The sequence below is a fragment of the Acomys russatus genome, chromosome 31, assembly GCF_903995435.1.
Source record: "Acomys russatus chromosome 31, mAcoRus1.1, whole genome shotgun sequence".
NCBI classification, from domain to species: domain Eukaryota; kingdom Metazoa; phylum Chordata; class Mammalia; order Rodentia; family Muridae; genus Acomys; species Acomys russatus.
Genome location: NC_067167.1, coordinates 1,011,802 through 1,030,223, shown reverse-complemented (window position 1 = coordinate 1,030,223; position 18,422 = coordinate 1,011,802). Strand labels below are relative to the sequence as shown.

The 18,422-nt window shown below is 58.1% G+C and overlaps 2 protein-coding genes across 2 annotated transcripts; one reads left to right on the top strand and one right to left on the bottom strand.

Moving 5' to 3' along the window:
• Positions 1–6,229: 6,229 nt before the first annotated feature.
• On the bottom strand, positions 6,230–9,519 carry Kiss1r (KISS1 receptor). The gene is made up of 5 exons (XM_051172716.1): positions 9,276–9,519; positions 8,745–8,869; positions 7,402–7,537; positions 7,017–7,249; positions 6,230–6,694 (listed from the first exon to the last, which is right to left on the bottom strand). The coding sequence occupies exons 1-5, from the start codon at positions 9,517–9,519 to the stop codon at positions 6,230–6,232; spliced, it is 1,203 nt and encodes a 400-aa protein (XP_051028673.1).
• Positions 9,520–11,406: 1,887 nt separating this feature from the next.
• Positions 11,407–18,403, top strand: R3hdm4 (R3H domain containing 4). Its single transcript, XM_051139760.1, has 8 exons — positions 11,407–11,514; positions 15,172–15,326; positions 15,528–15,652; positions 16,016–16,136; positions 16,270–16,355; positions 16,581–16,666; positions 16,746–16,801; positions 17,867–18,403. Exons 1-8 carry the CDS (start codon positions 11,453–11,455, stop codon positions 17,965–17,967), a joined length of 792 nt encoding a protein of 263 aa, XP_050995717.1. The 5' UTR covers positions 11,407–11,452; the 3' UTR covers positions 17,968–18,403.
• The last annotated feature ends 19 nt before the right edge of the window (positions 18,404–18,422 follow it).

The window sequence follows — 18,422 nt, the reverse complement described above, 5'->3', positions numbered from 1 at the left end:
GAGAGAGAGAGAGAGAGAGAGAGAGAGAGAGAGAGAGAGGTCACCAGCTCGGCCAGACCTTGCAAAACACGGTTATTTGGAGTTGTGCAAGGCTAGGGCCCCGAGGGTGGCGAAAGGGGCCCCTCTCTCCTCCGAGGGAGGTGGAGGGAGAAGGGCAGGAGCTGGGGAGGGGGCTGGGAAAGAGGGCACCGTGTCCGTGCCCCCCTCACCAGGAGACGTGTGCAAAAACATCCCAGAGGACGAATGTAAAACAACAACAACAACAAAACAAACAACCCCCTCAACGTAGTCGGGATTTCAAAGGCTTCTTGGAAAGCGCAGAGCGAGATCAGGGGGGTGGGGGGGAGCCCCTGCTGCCCAAGTCGTAAAAAACGGAAGATATTTGACAAACCCGCTGCGAGTTGACACACACGCGCACACCCCGCGCTTCCTGCTCCCTCTTTTGTGTCCGGGGGCGGGGGAGGGGGGCTGGAACTCCACGGGAGGGATCTGGATGGGTGCACCCCGCCAGCCCAGTGGGGACCCCAGTAGTTCACTGGAGCTAGGAAACGAAACGGGAGGGAACGCGGACCTTGGTGGACAGAGGTTTGGAAGAGAAAAAGAACTGAAGGCACCGGGGCGTGGTGGCCCGCCCGGCCCGGGATTTTCCCAAGCACTTAGGAAGGAAAGCTGCGGCAGGGGGATGGCCTCGAGTTCCAGGCCAGTCTGAGCTTTAAGCGGAGTTCTAGGTCAGCCTGAACTACACAATGAGATCCTCTCTCAAACATTTTCTTTTAATTAAGAAGAAAAAGCAAAACCATGTCCCCAGGCACAGCCCCTAGCCCCCTGCGCGCGTATACGACACACACACACACACACACACACACACACACACACACACACAGGCGCGCACGCACGCTCGCAGGCGCGCGCGCGCACACACACACACACACTCACACCCCACACCACACCGGGTCCGTTTCCTTCCGCCAAGGGACAGCGCACACTCGCGACCCCCGCGCACTCGTGTACCGGATGAAGATCTCCAAGATCTACGGCCCCGACAGCCGCTCCAAGCTTGATCCTGTCGAGTCGCCTACCTAGCCCCGCACCCCACACCGCGCGCACGTCTTTGCCTAACTTTGGAGACCCCGCAATTGTCGGTTTCCAGGGTGCCCTACGCTGCCACCCTTAGGGGAGATCGCTGTAGCCGCGCTGCAAAAGGCCTTACCGCTCGGGGTGGCCTGGGGGGCGCATGCCTAGGTGCCCAGCGTCCAGCCCAGAGTCCAGCCCGGTGGTGGCCTCCGGTGGCCTCTCTCCCCTTGGCTTCCCCCTGGTGCCTGGTGCAAGCTCCTGGCTCCGGGGTCACCCGCCTCACCGAGTTTCCAGGCTGCATCTACCGCTCTATCCGTTCGGATCGGATAGGGACGAGGTCTCCGCGCGCGACCGGCCCCCCGCCCCGCCCCTCCCCCACCCAGCAGACGAATCGCCGTGTGACAAATTGCTCTCAGATGCAAATACCTCGCCGGTGATTCAGCAGCCCCGGGGACGCAGGAGGAGGTGGTGGGTGTCTCTCCAGGGTCCCCCCCTTTCCAAGCTTTCCCAGGACACCACCCCGGGGTCCCCCGTCTCCAACTCAATCTGAGGACGCCCACGGTGGGAGGAGGTAGAGGGGAGCTGGAGAGCCGTCACAGAGTGGACGGAAAATTTCAGGTCGCGGCCCCTTTAAATGATAATAAATAATAAAAGGAAGGGGGAGCCGGACTGAGAGACGCTCCGCCCCCATCTTAGGGACCGTGCGCAAAGTGCACCCTGCAGCCTACGGCGCCCGGGCGGAGAGCGGGAGGGCGGAGCCCCGAGAGCCGGGTCGCGGGGGGATCCCGAAGAGTTGAAAGGTTCCTCACCGCACTTCGGAGCAGAGAGCCACCTGGGTCCCCGGGCGTTTCCTGGTTCCACCCGGAACGGGAGATAGATCAGCCAGGCTTGGAGCTGGAACCTCCACCCCGTGCGCTACCTAACCTTCCCAGCCTGAGTCTCCACACCCCTGAAAGGGGCTTTAAAACTCCGCAGAGGCTAGAGCAGCGGGGGGAAGGGGGTGCGTGCGCAAATGCACAGAGTTGGGCTGCGCGTGCGTTCGAGGAAATGCGAGGAACCGTGATGACCCCGCCTAGGAGCGAGGGACAGGAGGACCAACCCCTAACCACCCGCTCAGGGAAGCTCCTGCCTCAGTCTACCCAGCCTTCTGAGGCCCCATTTTGTAGGATGGAAAACAGAGGCATGTTGTGAGCTCAGCTAGGAGTTGGGGCGACCCTAGTGAGTAATGCCAGCGCTCAAGGCAGCCCCTCGCTACCCCAAGTTCCCCTCGCTGGACGGTTGCTGCGGGAATCTTGAGCAGACTGTCCACCCCCCCCCAAAAGCCACAGCGCGGCGGTGGGGGTGGGGGGGAAGTCTGGTTAGATGGGGTGGCCTAGGACCCGAGACTGCAACAGGTGCTTGGAGCCTGGGCCCTCGAGGCTAAAAAGCTGTTGAGCTGCTGGGGCGTGGCCCCAGGGTGGAGCTAGGCCTGTATCCGAGCTTCTCCCAGCATCAAATGGGCTTACAGATTTTTTGGTTTTGGTTTTGGTTTTCGAGACAGGGTTTCTCTGTGTAGCCCTGGCTGTCCTGGACTCGCTTTTTAGACCAGGCTGGCCTCGAACTCACAGCGATCCACCTGCCTCTGCCTCCCGAGTGCTGGGATTAAAGGCGTTCGCCACCACCACCCAGGTGTATTTACAGATCTTTCTCTCAGCCTGGGCAATGACCACACCGACCTCAACTCTAATCATTTTGTGGGTGCCCTTTGAGTTTGGGCATCCCCCAAAAACATCCTGCCTAGATAATGAAAGCATTATATATATTATAAATAATTTATATCTAACTAGCATGTCTGGCAAAATAATATTTTTACATTAACATTTATTTATTTACTTACTTATTTATATGTGTGTATGCGCGCATGATAAGGGGAGGGGGGCTTCCACGGCGCACGGCGGTCAAAGGACAATTTAGTGGAGTCACCTCTCTCCTCAACCTTTATGTGAATTCTGGGGATCCAACTCAGGATGCTAAGCTTTTGCTAGCCCCTAAAATACTGTTCATAGTAGTCATTTTTCTAATAGAATATTCAAAGCCAAAAGCCAAAATCTGCTGGTCCCTTTTTATGGCTTGGATATATGTAGCCAAGGGTCCAGGTGGCGATCCTAATGACTTCCTCCTAGGACTCGCAAGATCCATCTTTGGGGACTTGAAAGGCCTCGGACTGGCGCCGCAGGGTGTGCGTGCCCCCTGCCGGGCGCCAGCGGAACTGCGCCCAGGGTGAGGCTCAGCGCGGAGGCGGAGCTTCCATCAAACGATGGGTGGCCGCCAGGTGGTGCCTGTGCACCTAAAAAGCCAGCTTCCCAAGTTGGATTTGGAGTAACTGAGGGCTAAAGTTACATAGCTTTTTCTGTTCAGACATTGCGTGAGCGGGTAGCTCATGATTGTCTTAAACTCATGATCCCTCTGCATCCGTTTACCACGAAATTAAAATTACACGCAGGGGCCGCTGCACAGGGCCACGTCATTTTCAATTTTTTTTTTCCGTGACAGGGTATCTCTGTGTAGCCCTGGCTGTCCTGAACTCCTTTGTAGACCAGGCTGGCCTCGAACTCAGATTCACCTGCCCCTGCTTCCTGAGTGCTGGGGATTAAAACGCGTGCGCCGCCACCACCTGGCCTTCATTTTCAATTTTATTTATACTTTTAGATTCTGGGCATGGAGTCCACGCTAGACAAGTACTCTACCCCTGAACAAGCCCAGTCCCTCATTGGGGGCGGGGAGGATGCTAGGCAGGAGGTGAGCCACAAGTGCAGTGGTGGCCCATGCCTTTTTCCCAGCACGCCTGAGGCTGAGGTAGATCTCAGAGTTCAAGGCCAACCTGCTCTACAAAGCGAGTTCCAGGACAACCAGGGATACACTTTTGCCTAAAGAAATCCTGTCTAATCTGGACAGTGGTGGTGCACGCCTTTAATCCCAGTTCTCAGGGGTAGAGGCAAGTGGATTGCTGTGAGTTCGAGGCCAGGCTGGTCTACAAAGTGAGTCCAGGACAGCCAAGGCTGCACAGAGAAACCCTGTCTCAGGAAAAAAAGAAAGAAAGAAAGAAAGAAAGAAACTTTGTCTAGGAAAACAAACAAACAAACATACAAGGTGCAGCCTTGGCTGGCTGAGAACTCACAGAAATCCACCCACCACAGCATCCAAAGCAACTAATTGAGTATTTGTCCCCTGGTCGTCTGAGCCTTTTGGGAGTGTGGTGGGCTTTGCCATCCCCCATTGGAGACCTCCTTCCCGATGAGTGGAGCTTTGTGGGCCTCTTTTTTTTTTTTTTTTTTTTTTTTTTTGGTTTTTTCGAGGCAGGGTTTCTCTGTGTAGCCTTGGCCATCCTGGACTCACTTTGTAGACCAGGCTGGTTGTGGGCCTCTTGAGGATAACCTAATTTCAGAGTGGCTGTGGCGAAAGTGGCAGCCAGGGCTGGACTGGCGGAAGTGGGTTGCTGGCAGAAGAGACAGATTTTGTCCTGTGCTCACCCCAGGCGGGCGAGTGAGCTTCATTCTCCTTCTGTGATCCTTAGCCCAGAGGCAAAGGGACCATTTCCTTCTGCAGAGTGTGCTCCCTCCCCGCCCCCAAATGGCTCCATTGATGAAGGGCTACCCTTGCAAGTATGAGGACATGGGTTCAATCCCCAGGACTTCTGTAGAAACCCAGGCCTGGGGTCCAGCACTGGGGGCAGGAGGAATCCCATGCTCCAGGTCCAGAAAGAGACCCTGCCACCATAGCAAGATAGGTCCTTCCCTCTCAGCTCTCAAAGCGGGAAGCTTACCTGCTGGGCCAGCCTGATCTACTGGTGACTTCCGTGCCTATCAGGGCTACACAGTGGGACCCTTATCTCAAAGCTGACAGCCACAGGGCGGGGGCCAGGTGATGATGGCTCAGGCGTTAAGAGCACTGGAGGCTCTGCCACAGGACCTGAGTTCAAGTCCCAGCACCTAACAACCCTATGTCACTCCAGTCCCAGGGGCTCCCACCTCTGGCCTTTGAGAGCCACCTGACCTGGGTGCTAGGAATTGAACTCATGTCCTCTGGAAACACAGGGTGAGCACTTACCTGCTGATGAGCTCTTTTTTAATTAAAAAGTATGTGTATGGGTGTCTTGCGTGCATGCGTGACTGCGCACTATGTGCAGGCCTGGTTCCTGCGGCTCTCAGAAGACTTCAGGTACCCTGGAGCTATGCTTACAGATGGTTGTGGATGGCTGGGATTTGAACTCAAGTCTTTTGGAAGAGCAGCCAGTGGTCTCTCTCTCTCTCTCTCTCTCTCTCTCTCTCTCTCTCTCCCTCAAACATTTTTGTTGTTTGTTCTTGTTTTTGAACAAGGTTTCTCTGTTTTGTAGCCCTGACTGTCCTGGACTCACTTCATAGAGCAGGCTGGTCTCAAACTCTCAGAGATCTGCCTGCCTCTGCCTCCCAAGTGCTGGGACTAAAGGCATGTGCCACCATGCCCTGGCGCTTGTTTGCTTTTGACACCAGGTCTCCTCCAGCCAGACTGGCTTTTGATGTAGCTGGGTATGGCCTTGGACTTCAAACCTGTCTGTTCTGGTGACAGTCATGAGGTACCATAAGGGGTGTGTGTTGTGTTGTTTTTTTGTTTTTTAATTTAAATATGACACATGACCTTACTTTTTTTTTTTTTTTTTTCTTCTTCTTCTGATTTTCAGACCTTGTTTCAAAACAGAAAAGCTAAGCTTTTTGGTGGCCAAGGATCCAGGGCCATAGTAATACAGGATGAGGGTTAGCCTCAGCTAAATAGAGTTGGAGACCAGCCTGAGCTACTTGAGACCCTGTTTCATTTAAAAAAAAAAGTGGGGAAGGAGGAAAAGAGGTTGGGCAGTCAGTTTAGTAGTCGAATCCGTCACTTGCCTAATAAATAGAACGTACTGGGTTCAGGTCCCAGCACCAGAAAAGAGAAAGTAGGTAGAAAAAGTGGGGACGTTAACCTTCAAACAAATCCCCCCCCCCCCGTACAGAGTACAGAGTTATGGAAACATCCACAGCAAAACCCAGGGTCCCGTGGTGCCGAAGAGAAGACGAGAAAGGTCTTCACACAGATTAACTAAACTACTCTTCTGCGCCCCCCGCCCCAAGCAGCGTGGGCTGGATTATCCGGCGGGGGCTGCTCAGAGTTGGTCAGCGGGTTCACCGGGCATGCACAGTGAGCGCGCCGCGGCGGGGTTCCCTGGCTCCAGGGTCCGGCCCCGGGCGGCGGCATGGGCCTGCGCAGCCAGGCTGTGTGGTGCGGTGTGGCTTGCGGCTCGGTCCGAATGTGCAGACACGTTGAGCCGTCGCTGGCGTTGCGGACCGCAGGGGCACACGCGGCAGAAGGCCTGTCTGAAGTGTGATCCCAGGAAGGCATACAGCAGCGGGTTGAGCGCCGAGTTGCTGTAGGACATGCAGTGCGCCCAGATTTTGAGCGCGTAGGCGGCGTAGGAGCGAGGGTGCCAGGTCCCTGAGGGCCCCAGGGCTTGAAGCACCAGGAACAGCTGGATCGGGCCCCAGCAGGCGGCGAAGAGCAGGACCACGGCGGCCACCAGACGGGAGACCTTGGTGCGCACCGCTCCGGCGCGCTGTGCCAGCAGCTGCCCCTGGGGACTCACGGATGTTAGCGGGACAGGCAGCCTCAGAGATTCCTCCTGGATACCCCCATACATGTACACACGTCCCCCAGGCTACGACTCCCCACCCCCAACAGCCCTTCCATCCCTATCCTGGGTCTCCCCCGCATGCACACATACTGTGGCATCCGATATCCCACACAGCGCCTCAATCCCTACGCCGGTTTTGCTACAGACACATTCTCTCTCTCTCCAGGCTTCCGCCCTCCCCTCGCCACACACACACACACACACACACACACAATCCAGGCTCCCGCCTTCCTCCCAGATGCCCCTCCATCCCGGCCCGCACCTGCAGGGCGCTGTCAGTGGGCGCGGGGCGCACAGAGGCGCGGCCTAGGTGGCGCAGCATGGCACCGTAGCAGGCGCAGGTGGCGAGCAGCGGCAACAGGTACAGAGCCAGCAGGTTGTAGAGCGCGAAGGCGCGCTCCAGGGCGCGGCTGGGAAACGCCTCGCTGCAGTAGGTGCGCGGCCCAGGGGACAGGCGGTGCAGGGCTAACACCGGGGCGGACACGGCTGCGGAGCCTGCACCAGCCGCCCAGGATGAGCGCTGTGCCTGGGGAGTGGGGACACGACTGCCCCGCCTGCGCCCCAGGTGCACACATCCTCCGAGGCTCAGCACCTTGTCCCGTCCAACCCCCCCCCCGCCCCCTCTCCGGACTACAAACCGCACTCACCCACCCAGATGCTAAGGCTGACAGCCAGGGCCAGGCGCGGAGTGCGGCGGTGCAGGGCACGCAGCGGGAACACAGTCACGTACCAGCGGTCCACGCTCATAGCTGTCAGCGTGGCACAGGTGGCTTGCACCGAGACCTGGAAAGGCCAAGGTCTGAGTGTGGGTCCCGCCAGTCCCACTCATTACTTAACCTCTCAGGTGGGCACGAACATGTCCTGGGAGGAGTAACCAGTGGCCATGGCTTGAGGGAACACCGCAGTGGGACCTAATGCCTAGCAGAGTGCGCAGGGAGGAAGTGAGTCAAGCACTGGGGTACCCCAAAGCCTAGGCATGAAATCATAAACCTTCCTGCGTTGAAGACACTGTCGAGACTATTGGTCACCTCACCCTCCCCACCCCTGCCTGGGGTCACAGCGAAATCCACCACCTGACCACGCCCACACCAGACAAGGTCCACCAGACTGGCAGATCTCCATACTACTTACGAAGCCCTGGCCTCGACTTAACCCTGACCCCCACCCCCACCCCACACACCCCGAAAGATGCCCTAACCCCTCCCTGCCCACAGCAGGCTCTGACCCCTGCCATGTAAGACCATGGGGCCTGGGGAGATTGCTCAGTGGTTAGAGCATTGGCTGCTCTTTCAGAGGACATGGGTTCGGTTCCTGGCACCCACAAAGCCGCTCACAAACACCTGTGACTCCAATTCCAGGGGATCTGACGCCCCCTTCTGGCCTCCATGGGCACTGCACACACATACATGCAGGCCAGCACCCATACACAGAAAATAAAAACATCGGGAGGCAGAGGCAGGCAGATCGCTGTGAATTCGAGGCCAGCCTGGTCTACAAAGTGAGTCTAGGACAGCCAAGGCTACACAGAGAAACCCTGTCTCAAAAAAACCAAAAAAAAAAAAAAAAAAAAAAAAGAAAGAAAGAAAGAAAGAAAGAAAATTAAAACAAATTTAAAAGAAGCCGGCTACGGTGGCGCACGCCTTTAATCTCAGCATTCAAGAGGCAGAGGCAGGTGGATCCCTGTGAGTTCGAGGCCAGCCTGATCTATACAGACTGTGTTTTGGAAATCTAAAGTAAATATAGGACCACGCCTCATTTCAGAGTATGACCCTCCCCTGCCCTCCCCAGACCCTGACCATAACAGGCCCCCACCCCTTCTGACATTATCAAAGACCAGAAACACACCCACCCTGGCTCTAGCCCTGCCCATGTGCTGAGTACATCTCTCTCAGAGCACACACCTGGCCCAGCTCCCGGCTCCGCCCCAACCCCATTCCTGCTTCCAGACTTCCGGTCTCCCCAACTCCCCACCATGCCCCAGCCCACGCACCTGTTGGATGTAGTTAACGAATTTGCACATGAAGTCTCCCAGCACCCAGGCGGGCAGCGGGTAGAGGAGCGCGGTGAAGGGCACGCAGCACAGCAGGAAAGTGACATCCGTGGCCGCCAGGTTGGCTACAGGTGGGGGACACGCGGATGCTGGAAGGTGGGGTGCCCGGAGCTCCTGACTTCTCCATCCCACATCCTCCACCTCAGAAGCTGAGGCACCCTCTGCCTTCATTGCACTCTGTGCCTCAGTTTCCCTATCACTAAATTGGAGACAGCCCGACAGTCCCAAGCTACGTATCGCACACCGTCCCCAGAGGCTCTCACGTCTATAGCGCAGACATCTTGCAGAAATGGCTGGCCACGTTTATAATTGCAGCCTTCAAAGGACGGGGGGGTGGGGGGGGGAGTGGCGGGGGGGGGAGGCAGGACGCTCAGCGGTAGCAACTAGTGTCTGAGGAGCCCCACCGCGCTCCCAGCTGGGACCCCGGACCCCGCGCGCTCACCCGCGAACCCCAGGAAGGCGCTCGCTCACCAATGTAGAAGTTGGTCACCGTCCGCATGTGCTTGTGGCGGCAGATAACGTAGATGACTAGCGAGTTCCCGACCAGCCCGAGCAACATTAGCACAGCGAAGAACAGGGGAACCAGCCAGGCATCCAGGGGCCTAGGCACGGAGCCCGGGCCATCCGAGGCGTTGGCACCGCAGCCTGGGCATCCTGAAGCGTTGGACGGAGCCCACCAGGTCGCGTTGGGACCTAGCGTCGCCTCCGTGGCCATCGCCCGTCACCTTCCTCCTCCTCCTCCTCCTCCAGGCAGCCTTCGCGGATTGCGGTCCGGGGACCGCGGGGACCAGAGGGAGGATCCCTGCTCCTCCCGGGATGCCAGCGCCCTGGTCTCTGCTGCAGGCGGCAGGGTCTGGAAAGCGGCTCCTCTGCCAGTGTCGCAGCGGCTACTCTTATACCCCCTCGCCCCCCTCCCTTGTCCCCGCCTTCGCGTCTCCACGCGTAGTAGCCGCTTCAGAGCCTTGCGCTCGCTCGCTCGCTCGGCTCGCTCCCTCTTCGCTGAACTATGCCCGGATGACAGGAGGAGGGGGTGGGCCGCTGAAGGGAGGGGCTCCGGCCACGACACAGGGGACGGTCCTGCCTGTGTCTGAGGTCAGCTTCAACCCCGGGCTGCAGGCGGGTGGGCCCAGGCCCACCTTCTGGGGAAGCCCTGGCGGAGAACCCGACATTTCTTCTCTCCAGGGCAGGACCGCGGCCGTACCTGGACCCTCAGCGTTTGGCTGACGCTGGCGCTAGCGGATAGCTACAAGGTCCATGGTCTAACCCAGTGGCAGGGCTCCTGTCGGGAGAGCGGCCACTTCGAAGAAAACTGTCAGCAGGGGGAGTGAGGAACCGACTTCAGCCACACTGTATCTCAGAGGCTCCCCCCACCCCCGCTACCTGAGAGGCTATGCTTGCCAAGCCCTCTGAGTACTACGCAGCAGAGAAAAAGAGGCTGCCGTTTTAATAAAGAAATGAAAGAATTAAAAGGGGCGGGGGGAACACAACAAAGGAGGTGACTCAGTGGTAGTGTAACTATCTGGTATAGGCTACAGGTCCACCCCGGCACCGAGGGCGTGGATGAGGGGTCAGCGAGCGAAAGCCTAGGGGTTCTGATGGTGTGGGCAGTGTGGGCAGCTGAGCAGTGCCCCGGGGAGCAAGCTGCAGGCTGAGGGCTCTAGAGTGAAACCCCCTCCTCTCCCGTTCACCCTCAGAGTGACTCCGGTTAGACGCCAGGTATCGAAAGCCTCCAAATCTCCTCGCAGACCCTTCTCCGGGGTTCCCTCTGCCTCATCCATGCGCACGGGCTTTGCTTCGCCTGCCTACACAAAGCTTTAGAGTGGTGACTTTTCGGTTTGTTTATTTATTTATTTATTTGTAACAGGCTTGCTTTTTTATTAAAATAAATAAATATATAAATGTGTGTGCCTTTCCCGTAGCCCAGGTCAGCCTTGAACTTGCTGTTAGTTGATGGTTTGAACATCTGATCCTCTTTGCCAATGCTAGAAGGCCAGGTGGGCACCACATCTGCACCCCCACCCCAATCCAATTCTGTAGCTCAGGCTGCCCTGGAACTCTTTTTTTTTTTTTTTTGGTTTTTTTTTTTTTTTTTTTTTTTTTTGGTTTTTTCGAGACAGGGTTTCTCTGTGTAGCCTTGGCCATCCTGGACTCACTTTGTAGACCAGGCTGGCCTCGAACTCACAGCGATCCGCCTGCCTCTGCCTCCCGAGTGCTGGGATTAAAGGCGCGTGCCACCACGCCCGGCTGCCCTGGAACTCTTAATGATCCTCCTGCCTCAGCCTCCGGAGTGCCGGGGCGTGCAGCACCGCCAGCCTCCTCCCCTTTGCTCGCTGGTCTGCGGCCTCGGTCTCCCCGCAGTGTTCCGTCACCCCAAGCTGTTCCCGGGGCGCGCACGACCCTCGCACGTCTCCGACCCAGGAGCCTCCGGGTCGGGTGTCCCACCCCCTCCTCCCGGGTGGCCCAGACTCCGTCCCCAGCCCCGCTGGTCCCCAGCACGCCCCGGTGGGTGACGCCGCCCGCTGTCTCCGAGGCCACCCCCGGCGGCTGCTGCCGTTCCGGGCTGTCCCCGCCCCGGGCCGCTGCAGACTCCGCCCCTCGCGTCACTTCCTCCGCGGCCTCAGGCCGGGCTGCACCCGCGCCTGCAGGCCATGGTGGCTCTGGACGACCCTGACGGCGGCCCGGAGGGGACCCCGAGCGCCGGGACCAGGCTGTGAGCAGGGCAGCGGGGCTGGGCCTCCTCCCGGACCTCTTCCTCCTCCCCAGGCTGGGGTCTTCTCCTCCTTCTCCCCGCCAAGCTGGGGTCTCCTCCTAGCCCCCCCAGGCTGGGGTCTCCTTCTCCCTTCTAGGCTGGGGTCTCCTCCTCTTCCTCCTCCTCCCCAAGGCTGGGGTCTCTTCCTCCCCCCTCCCCAAAGCTGGGGTTTCTTCCTCCCCCTTCCCCAAAGCTGGGGTCTCCTCCTCCTCTCCCCCCCAAGGCTGGGGTTTCCTCTCCCCTGCTCCTCCTCTTTCTCCTCCCCCTCCCCCCAGCCCCCAGGCTGGGGTCTCCTCTCTCTCCTCCTCTTCCTCTTTCCCTTCTCCCCTCGGCTTCCTCCTCCTCCCCACCCCTCCTCCCTGGATGAGTTCTGCCTCCCTTCCACCCACACCCCTTTCTCTAGCTGGCTGCTCACTCACAGGTTCAGGGACCTCCCGCTCTGGGCTCCTAGGGGAGGGCTCCCTAGCCGCCCCGCTGGCTGAGGGGGCGCTGGACTGGAGAGGTGTGCTGCCAGTGGCCCTGCCCAGCCTTTGTGGGTCGCCCTTGGTCACTCTGTGCCTCTGGTGGGCAGTGGAGTGAGCTGGGGCATCAGGTGTGCAGGGATTCCGGTCCTGTGACCCATGGCCCTGTGTCATCAGCCTTACGCCCTGGCAGTCACCTTTGTGGGGTGAAGTGGGTTTGGTGGCGCAGGCCTTTAATCCCAGCACTCAGGAGGCAGAAGAAGGCAGGTGACTGTGAGTTTGAGGCCAGCCTGGCCTACAAAGTGGGTCCAGGACAGCCAGGGCTACACAGAGAAACCCTGTCTCGAAAAACAACCAAGAGCCGGCTTGTCCTCCTGGCCAAGTTGCTGAGTCTTTCTTTGCCTCGGTTTCCCCATCTGTGAATGGATGTGGACAGTGGCCTCTTTTCAGAGGGCAGCAGCGGGGGCAAAGCCTTTCCCCATGTTCTGTAGCAATCTGGGGTTCTATATGGTTGTACTTTTGCTTGTTGAATTTAAATTATTTTTTAAAGTTTTATTTATTTATTATTTATTCAGTATTCTGCCTGCACACCAGAAGAGGACACCAGATCTTGTTATAGATGGTTGTGAGCCACCATGTAGGTGCTGGGAATTGAACTGAGGACCTTTAGAAGAGCAGCCAGTGCTCCTAACCTCTGCGCCACCTCTCCAGCCCCCTTTTTTTTTTGTTGTTGTTGTTGTTTTGTTTTGTTTTTTCAAGGTAGGGTTTCTCTGTGTAGCCTTGGCTGCCTTAGACTCACTTTGTAGACCAGGCTGGCCTCGAACTCACAGCAGTCCGCCTGCCTTTGCCTCCGGAGTGCTGGGATTAAAGGCGTGTGCCACCACACCTGGCTGAATTTTTTTTTTTTTTTTTCGAGACAGGGTTTCTCTGTGTAGCCTTGGCCATCCTGGACTCACTTTGTAGACCAGGCCAGGCTGGCCTCGAACTCACAGTGATCCACTTGCCTCTGCCTCCCAAGTGCTGGGGTTAAAGGAGTGCGCCACCACTGCCTGGCTGAATTTAAAAAATTGCGCGTGCACTACCTGTGTGACTGCTGCTTGCAGAGGTCAGATGGATCCTGGAGTCACAGGCACCATGTGGGTGTTGGGAACGGAACCCAGCCCTTCTGCAAAAGCGGCCCTTGCTGTGACCACTGAGCTGCCTTCCCAGTCTTTGTTTTGTTGTGTTTGTTGGATTCAGAGTTACTCCTAGCCCAGGCTGGCCCCAATCTCTCTGTGTGCAGCTGAGGATGTCCCTGAGCACCTGAGCCTCCTGCCTCCGCCCCCTTGGACCCCGCCTGGCTATGCTGAATGTGGCTGTGCTGTAATAAGCTTAATTTAGTGAACTGCCTCCCAGCAGAGCCTCACCCAGGTGTCCACCTGCCTGCTGGGTGTTGGGGGCCCTGAGTCATCTCCGCTCAGCTTCCTGTTGGGGAAGTGGGTTCACTGCCTTTCCGGGAGTGTTTGCCAAAGAAGGTTTGTTTGTATCCAGGGTGTGTCTCGGGGAGCCGGGGGTCCCGTGACCCAAACAGCAGAATGCAAGAAAGGCCTGTGTTCCCCAAGCCCCCCAGACTTGGCACCGTCTGCCCTGCGTCAGGTGCGAGACACAGGCTGAGGCACCAGGCACCTCCTCCTGGCCGTCAGCTGCTTCTGTAAAGTGGCCTGGCTGTGGGGGGCAAGGAATATTCACTCAAAACACCCCAAAAGTTTAGGTTATTCACTCAGCCAGCTGCTCGGAGGAGTCCTATCACTTGGGAGCGGCCTGCTGGACACCTGGGAGGTCCGATGCGGAGTTAAGGAGTAAACAACCCTGACCAGCTGGTTCCCAATTGACATAGCAGCCCATAGTGCTGATAGGATGGGCAGTGCCACCTTCTGGGAGGTGACATTTGGACAGAAACGAGAATCAGGCAGAACCAGGAGAGGCGTTTGCGATTGGAGGTCTCTGCCTGTGCCAAGGCTCAGGGGCAAGTCTGTTTCCCAGAGCTTGTGTCCCCCCACACACACCAAAGGGTGGTGACATCCCCAAACCCTTAGACTAGAGTACGGGACCATGTGCCGTATAGTACCAGGCCGAGGAGCGTCGAGGGCTCACCCTAGGGAGGGTTGGCATCGGAACAAGGGCATCACCGGTCTGGCGGGGCTTTGGTCTGAGTGGACTCAGCTGTGGAAGCTGGGACCCAGGCTCGCATCAGTCCTTGTATCCTTAAGGCTGCTCCGAGCCTCCCCTCCCTGCTGTGTCTGTCTGTCCTTCCTGCTGTGGTTTGTTATCAGTCTGCACCAGCTGCAGGGGGTGTGGAGTTTTGAAGGCTGGGCTTGAAGCTAGGGCCAGCCTCAGACCTCAGAGCTGACGTAACCCTGGACATTTGCCAGGGACCCGGTAGAAAGTTTGCAGCTGACCTAACCTCAGGCCTCACCCTGCTGCACCCCGAGGGTGTAGAGGTTAAGGACTGACTCCCGTTCTCAAGAGGGAGCCCCCCCCCCATGGTCCACAGGGACCTTCTCAGGGCAGCACACCCCATCAGAGCCAAAGGTCTCTGGATGAGGCCGCCAGCAGGGGAACCTGAGGCAGGTGGCCTCTCTGAGCCTGCTACGCTCCCCCAAGCCCTCTCTCTCACCCTGCAGCTCTTCCCCTGTCCTGTCCTGCCAAACTCCTAGGCGCCCAGCTAATCCTTTTGCAGGATTAACGCAGCCTAGAGGGAGGCTGAGAGGCTCCTGGGGGGCAATTAGCTGGTCTCTTTGAGCTTCCTGGAATCCATCAGCTCCCCAGTCCCTGTCAGGTGCCAGGCAGGTGGTGGCCTGGAGACCCTATGGCGGGTCTGGTTTACAGAGCACTGAGGCAGAGGGTCAGCTTCCACCATGGTTGGCGTCTAAACCCTGGGGTGGGGGGGTGGGGCGCTTGATGTCTTGTGGCTTAAATCTGGAAGGTTGGGGGGGTGATCAGAGGCCTACTGACCTTCTGTGTGACTAGGGCCCATGCCTTACCTCCTAGAAGCCTCAGTTTACCCATCTTAGATCATAACATGAGTCCTGGGGTGGGAATAGGGTAAAGTCCCCGTTTGCCAGGGAAACCCGAGCACCTGTTTGTGGCCCTAATGACCTCTTGGCTTGGCCCACAGGTCCCTTCCCGGCTGCCTGCCGGCGCTCAACGGCTCACAGGTGAAGAGGGTCCCGGCTTCCAGGCGTAAGCAGCACTTCATCAACCAGGCTGTGCGGAATTCCGACCTGGTGCCCAAAGCCAAGGGAAGGAAGAGTCTGCAGCGCTTGGAGAACAGTAAGCAGGGAGTGGGGTGTGCGTCAGCGTGTGTCAGCCGCGTGCGCTCTGACAGTGGAGTGAGGGCTCCCGAGTGTGCACAGGAGTTCCGCAAGGCGGGGAAGGAGAGACAGGTGGAAAAAAAAAACAAAATTTGGGACAGTGGAAGTGAGTCGGGACCCAAACACTGCCTCAGCCTATAGACGCTCCGCTTCCTTCCAGCCCAGTACCTCCTAACACTGTTGGAGACAGCTGGGGACCCTCCAGGGCTGGAAGATGGGGACCTGACTCCTCCTGCGGCACCTGGCATCTTCGCAGAGGCCTGCAGCAATGCTACCTATATGGAGGTGAGGCCCTAGGCCCCCTGCAGCCCCTGAGATGTGTCCCATTCCTCTGCTGGATGCTTCCGGATCCCGGGTCCATCTGCTCTTCACGTTAGGATAAAAGACCCATTTGGAGACTATTTGATGCACATTGTAGCGCGTCCCAGGGGCGCATCCCGCCCTGGCGGCCATGGAGTGTGAGTGGATTGTGCCTGCTGAGCTCCTATGCAGCTTTTAAAACCCCAGTTCCAGCATCCCGCTCAGGCCGCGCACATGTGAGCAGGTTACAGATGGAGTACCGTGTGCCAGGTGGCCTTGTGTGTCCATTTGTCAAGTGGGGAAACAGACCCAGGGGCCTCAGAGTGAGCCTGCATCCCTGTCTTTCAGGTCTGGAATGATTTTATGAACCGATCTGGAGAAGAGCAAGAGCGAGTGCTCCGCTACCTGGAGGATGAGGGCCAGGGCAAGAGGAGGCGCGGGCCTGGCCGTGGGGAGGACCGACGGAGAGGTGGGGCCTGGCTGGGGGCGGGGCCAGGCCACAGAGGGGTGGGGTGCCCTGGCAGGTGTGGGGTCAGATGCGGGTGCGTCCTGGGGGCGGGGCCTGAGCTCACCCTGGGCCTCCCCTCTTGCCACCTTCACAGAGGACCCGGCCTTCTCACCCCACGAGTGCTTCCGGCGCATCAGCCGTCGCCTGCGCTCAGTGCTCAAGCGCAGCCGCATCCCGATGGTGAGTGCCCCATCTTCCTCTCAACCTGGTCTTTCCCTGTCAGTGTCACCGGTCTGACTTGGTGAAGAGGTGACGGGAGGGGCAGGAAGAGGAGGATTGGGCAATGAGAAGCGGGTGCTGCAGAGTATATAGGAGTTTGGCAGACAAAAGCAGGGCGGGACATGTGATGTTTGAGTCCCTGACACCTTGCAAGGGCACCTCATGGGGATTTTGTGACCTCCACAGGAAACCCTGGAGACTTGGGAAGAGCGACTGCTGGCGTTCTTCTCGGTGTCCCCGCAAGCTGTGTACACTGCCATGCTGGACAACAGGTACAGGGGTTGAGGCCAGGGGACTGCGTGCTCTCCGCTGCCCGCTCTGGCTCAGCCACTCATGTCCTTTCCTCCCCAGCTTTGAGAGGCTCCTGCTTCATGCCGTCTGCCAGTACATGGATCTCATCTCGGCCAGTGAGTGCTCCCACTGCCCTCACCCCCAGGAAGCAGAGGCCGGGCGCCCAGAGGGAGGGAGAGTCCAGGGTGTTTTCATAGCCGAGCAGTGGCCGTGGGGCCCTGGTACTGACTTAACTCATGAAAGGTTTCCAGTGGGCAGACACCCTCCATTCACAGCTCCGGGGAAAGTCAGGCGTGGTGGCCCACGCCCTTAATCCCAGCACTGGGGAGGCAGAGGCAGGCGGATCGCTGTGAGTTCGAGGCCAGCCTGGTCTGCAAAGTGAGTCCAGGACAGCCAGGGCTACACAGAGAAACCCTGTCTCGAAAACAAAACAAAACAAAACAAAATAGCTTGGCAGTGATGGCATACACCTTTAATCCCAGCACTTGGGTGGCAGAGGCAGGCGGATTGTTGTGAGTTCAAGGCCAGCCTGGTCTACACAGAGAAACCCTGTCTCAAAAAAACCCACAAAAACAAACAAACAGACAAAAACAAAAACCAGAGCTCCAGGGAAGGGGATGGAGGTGGGGTTGTTACAGCCTGGGGTGGGGAAGGTCTGTCCCAGACCTGGAGAAAGAAAAGAGACCAAGTCCCCAGAGCATGGGCCTTTCTCTGTCCTACGCAGCACTACCCACTTCTAATGACGGCTGTGAGCCTCGGTGGCTCCAGGGCCCCTTCTGGCCCTTCCCTGTCCTAGTACCTGGTTCTGCCTCCTGCCTGGAGTTGCTGTGGTGATGGTTTCCGTGACAACCTCAGACTGGCTCCTCTGGGTTCCCACTGTGGGAGGATGCTTTGGGCTTCACGCCTGATTGTTCCTCACATACCCGGGAACTGGGACGGTCTTAGTGTCGGGGAGTCTTCTCTGTGGGGATCGAGCTGCGGTCTGGACAGCTCATGGCTAGCCAGACCACCTTCCCCCAGTTTATTTTGTAGTTTAGACAGGGTCTTGGGCATAGCCCAGGCTAGCCTCCAATGTGGTATGTGTATAGCCAGGGGTCACCTTGAACTTCTGAGCCTCCAGCCTCCAGGGCTCCATCTGTGCGTGCTAAGGGAGCCCTCTGTCCGCAATGGCTTGTCCACAGGTGCTGACCTGGAAGGCCGGAGGCAGATGAAGGTCAGCAACCGCCACCTGGACTTCCTGCCTCCAGAGCTGCTGTTGTCTGCCTACCTGGACCAGCAGTGATGGCGGTGCCCCCGCCTGCCGCCTCGCCTGGCCCAGACCTCCACCGTCTGCGCTGAGGCCCACTCTTGCCCCTTCGTGTCCTGGTTCACACGGGACAGCCCTGCAGCTCCTCACTCTCCTGCTTGTACTTGGGTGGGAGACCTGACCTGGGCGTACCCTGTGTTTTTCTCTTTGGCTTTCTTTGGCCCAGTCTGAAGCTCAGGCGAGGAGAAGCAGGCTCTTCTTTCTTCTCCTCCAATCACTTTTAATGAATTTGGCATGTTTTGGGTTTTGGGGTTGATTTATTTTAATTTCTCTTGAAGCAGGGAGGCACAAGCAAAACGCCAGCTGGTAGTGGGCTCTGCGGGGACCCTGCCTCACCCCTCCAGGTTTCAGCTTTGATTGGGGTGGCTGGTTCTCTCTAGGACTCTGTCAGTCTCCCTGGGGCACTTTGTTGTGTGTGCGTGCGCGTGCTT